Source organism: Phycodurus eques, chromosome 15 (assembly GCF_024500275.1).
Source record: "Phycodurus eques isolate BA_2022a chromosome 15, UOR_Pequ_1.1, whole genome shotgun sequence".
Classification (NCBI taxonomy): Eukaryota; Metazoa; Chordata; class Actinopteri; order Syngnathiformes; family Syngnathidae; genus Phycodurus; species Phycodurus eques.
The window spans coordinates 17,048,999-17,053,833 of NC_084539.1; the positions used below are offsets into that span (position 1 = coordinate 17,048,999).

The window sequence follows — 4,835 nt, forward strand, 5'->3', positions numbered from 1 at the left end:
TGCACTAAACAACTTGACGCCTCTTTTTCGATCAATTGTTCAATATTCGTCAAACCGCTGCCTATTGTGAAGTAAGCGGAATAGAGTTCAGCACTTGTCGCTCAAGTTTGCATTCGCAAGTCAAAGCAAAAATCCACCGAATGACAGCTCATATCTCGAAAAACCCGGGTCACTCGTATTTCAAGGCACCACCATAATTCTTTACATTTTCATGAAATTCTCTGTCAAATTCCGACTCCAACGCGTTTCGTCTTCCCTGCAGGAGGTTTCGACATTGACATAAAGGGCTGGGGCGGTGAAGACGTGCACCTGTACCGAAAGTACCTGCACAGCAATCTCCTGGTGGTACGGGCTCCGTCGCGCGGCCTCTTCCACTTGTGGCACGAGAAGCACTGCGCTGACGAGCTGGCGCCCGATCAGTACCGCATGTGCATGCAGTCCAAGGCCATGAACGAGGCTTCGCACGGACAGCTAGGCATGCTCTTCTTCCACAGAGACATCGACGCGCACCTACGCAAGCAGAAGCCGCAACAACAACAACAGAACCCCAAGAAGACATGAAGGCGAACAAATACTGTACACAGCAGCACAATACAAATCAGCCACACGTCCAACGACATTCACGCGTTTATTTGCTGGGAAGCAGAGACACTTAAAGGATGGACGGTGAACAACAGGTGAGGGGGAAACAAATGAAGGATTTCCTTTCAAGCCTCCAATGGCCTTGTGAAACATTATTTTTATACAACTTATTGCCTGTAATGTAATCATCGCGCCTGTATTTATTTAAAATATGATGTAAATAGTAATGTGTACAATTATTTCGCCGTTCCTTTTTACATACATGCAATTTAACTCATTTTCAGCAACATTTATTAACACGAGGAAGAAACTTGCCGTTACCGTTTTATTTTTTGCTGTGTCATTATTGATAAATATTATTGATGTTGACTGAAAGCAGAGTTGCCCAAACTCAGGCTCAGGGGACCAAAGCGGGTTTTGGGTCCATTTTCGGGGAGGGGGCTAAAAATCTGTAAGCATTTTATTGATCATATTTGTATAGAATTCATGGTGGTTGTTGGTTCATATACAGTATGTATCCATATGATACTAATTTACATTATGTATGGTAATGATCAGATAAACTCTAAATTAGCGCTTTAGGCATTCCAATGACCTACTGTAACTACAGTGGTGCCTTGACTTACAAGCTAAATTTGTCTTGCAAGCACGCTTGTAAACGTAAAACACTCATCTCAAATCATCGTTCCCAATCTAAATGAATGGAAATGCCAATAATCTGTTCCCTCCATCCATTTTCTGTACCGCTTATCCTCATTAGGGTCGCGGGCGTGCTGGAGCCTATCCGAGCTATCTCTGGGTAGGAGGCGGGGTACACCCTGAACTGGTCGCCAGCCAATCGCAGGGCACACAGAAACAAACAATCATTCATGCTCACATTCACACCTACGGGCAATTTAGAGTCTCCAATCGACCTCCCACGCATGGTTTTGGGACGTGGGAGGAAACCGGAGTGCCCGGAGAAAACCCACGCAGTCACGAGGGGAACATGCAAACTCCACACAGGCGGGGCTGGGATTTGAACCCCGGTCCTCAGAACTAATTGGCAGATGCGCCAACTCGTCGTCCACCGTGCCGCTTTAATCTGTTCCACCTCCACAAAAATAACGATTTATTTTGTAACATGTTTTTAAGAAAAATAGCACTTTAATTTTGTTTTTATTAAAATTTAATTTAAAGACATACAGTCATAACATAAGTATATGAAATGTAAAGAATTAAACCGTTTGTGTATCATGATTTCCTTCTTCAATGCCCACTGACCTTGTGGTGCTCCTTCTGGTGTGTACACTTTGGCCATCAGGGGGCAGAATAAGACATACAAAATGAATACACGAAGAAGACAGTCTCTTCTGAGCTCTGTAAAATGCTGTAATATTACTCTTTTTTTGCAGAGGATAAAGTATATATGCCTGTGAGAATTATTAAAATGTTTGACTTGCACCACTGGTGTTTAAATATCCATTGCTTAAAGGGTACTAATTACTGCAATAACAATGCTAGTTTTTTTAGCCTGTCTATGAGGTTTTGCATTGTGTGTTGGGATTAAGCTAGCAGACATTTGTAAATTATGAGGTTTGGTTAAATGCAGAACGTGTAATTATTTTTGTTTTATGTTTAGTTTTACAGTAACCCTAACCCTATTTCAACTGGGAACTCAAATTTTTTGCTCGAAACTCAAGACAAGAAAATCTTCTGAGTGACAGCTTGTATCTCGAAGACTTCGTAAGTCGAGCGATCACCATTTATATGCAAGCCATGAGAAAATCCATCCATCCATCCATCCGTCCATCCATTTTCTGTACCGCTTAACCTCACTAGGGTCGTGGGCGTGCTTAAGCCTATCCCAGCTAACTGCGGGCAGGATGCGGGGTACACCCGGAACTGGTTGCCAGCCAATCGCAGGGCACATTAGAAAATAAATTTTCCATAATATATCTTCTTTAGAAACGTTTTTTAAAATACTTGAATTAGCCTTTTAATGGTCAGAAATGGCCTTTATTCCAATTAAGAATCGTGTTTCTTGCAGTGAACACGTCTGATGTGGCTGACATGTAATTTGATATTTGACACGTTCTTTGTTTATAGACTTGTGCTTTACTTTTACACCATATTAATACTTTCGTGCATTCAAATGGGCGTAAATAAATTGCCCCCTCGTCAAGCTGCAGCCCCTGTGATGCAATTGCGGTGCTTGACCAAAGATGTGAACAATCTTAATGTTTTTTTAAAATGTCATTCTTGGAACAAAGTCATTTTTTTATGTATATGTGAATTACTTTAATAAATAAACACAGATTCTGATTTATTTTTCCTCATTTTCTTTATTTTTATAATGGATGCATTAACAGAAATAGATGTTTTATTTGTTATTTTTTAATAGTCAGGTTGTAATAGTATTACGAATTTTCCCCCTTGTAATATTATGGTGTTATTGTCATAAATGTGACTTTTTTTCTGTCACATGGATACTTTTATTGCAAAATTACAATTTTTATTCTTATAAAATTGTGACTTTTAAAATGTTTTCATTGCAATGTACGGACTCACGTAAGGATTTTCGTAAAAATTTTGACTTTCCTATTATTGCATTTTTTTCTTGTAATATTATAACTTCATTCTCATAATATCAATATTTTACTCTTGTACAAAATTTATTATCTGGTGACATGACTACACATAAAATTGAGACTATCTAATAACATTAGGACTTTTAAAAATCGTACTACAATAACTTTAGTCTTGTGATAACTTATTTTTACCTTGTAACATATTACTTTTTTTCTCATAATGCAACTTTTACCTCAAATTACAATTGTTTTCTTGTAATGTGACTTTATTCTCATAAAACATTTTTGCTTGTAATGTGACTCTTTCTCAGAAATTGCGACATTTTCCTTATAATATTCATATCATGAATCTGGGACTTTAATGTAATATTGAAATTTTCTAGTCATGTTTTTAATTTACAGTATTCTCATAATATTTTAACTTTTTCCTCATAACTACATGACTTTTTCTCGTATGATTTTATCATTGCAATAAAGACTTTTTTCTTGTCAATACAACTATTTTATCGTAGTGTCTTTATTCTTGCAAGATTTTAACTTTTTGTTGTAATATTATGACTGTAAAAATCCCAATATATTGACTATCATTGTAAAATTGAGACTTTTTTTCATAAAATAAATTCTCATATCTTGACTTTATTCTCATTATAAAAATGCAACTTTTTCCTTTTAATATTGCATTTTTGTCTTGAAATATTGTGACCATAGTCCCCACGTAATATGATTTTATTTTTGTAACCATTACATTTTACTGGTTATATGATTTTTTTTTTTTTTAGCTGTGACTTTATTCATGTAAAATGTTGACTTTTTCCTCAAACCATATGCATAACCGCACAAGGGTGTTTAGACAATCTATCTATCTAATCTAATAATTTTGCCTCCAACAAACAACACAGCCTCCTTGACCGTTGGGTAACTCCACGACCACTTCACAACTGAATGGAATATCAATGAGGGAGTTTCCACCCAACGACTCTGGTGGATTGACAATGCCCTCTCGGCCAGGTGGCTTAACACTCTCCCCCCTTTTTTTTTTTTTTTTTGCATTCCAAAAGAAAGATTTCATACGTGGGGTGTGGGGCATGCCTCTAAATTGGAGCATAAATAGCTGAGTCTTCCACTCAAACACTGGCTAGTGCGTCCTAACTATGCCTCGTTGCATGAACTGATGAAGCCTGCTCGGATGTGATGGGAAACGTCTTCTCAGACCAACAGAACAGTCCATTTGCGATCGATTCAATGGCCTGAGAATGAAATGACCTGGAGGAATGAGAATATTCACAGGCATGCAGTACCTATCATCTATTTCTATTGTAATGCCCCATCATGAACACAAGGTGGAGACAATGACTCGACAACTGGGGAGACTGCCTGACCTCAATTCCCGTCAGATTCAAAGATGAAGAAAAACGTCCGAAATTCCACGCTTCCACCATTTGAATACGTGTATCATTCGTGTTTAGACGTCAACTCGAGTACTAGTGTTCAAACAGACACTAAATCACTATTTGCGCAAATAAACAACAACAGTAGGCTTTTGTTTACTATTGATTGAAATTAAACACGAAGAGCCGTGATTGCGAAGACGTTCCTAGAATGTCCTATATTTCTTGAACGCACCGAGTGTGTGGCCCGCCCCCGGAGCGCAGGCCCGACGAACGACTGCCCCCTCCCCGTCAA

General features: G+C 38.4%; 1 protein-coding gene across 1 annotated transcript in view; it reads left to right on the forward strand.

The window, feature by feature from the left end:
• csgalnact1a (chondroitin sulfate N-acetylgalactosaminyltransferase 1a) overlaps window positions 1-2,873 on the forward strand; it is a 33,573-nt gene extending 30,700 nt beyond the window's left edge. Inside the window, exon 8 of the mRNA XM_061698182.1 lies at window positions 263-2,873. Coding sequence (XP_061554166.1) covers window positions 263-561 — 299 coding nt within the window. The 3' untranslated portion in view covers window positions 562-2,873. The remainder of the gene's footprint in view (window positions 1-262) is intronic.
• The last annotated feature ends 1,962 nt before the right edge of the window (window positions 2,874-4,835 follow it).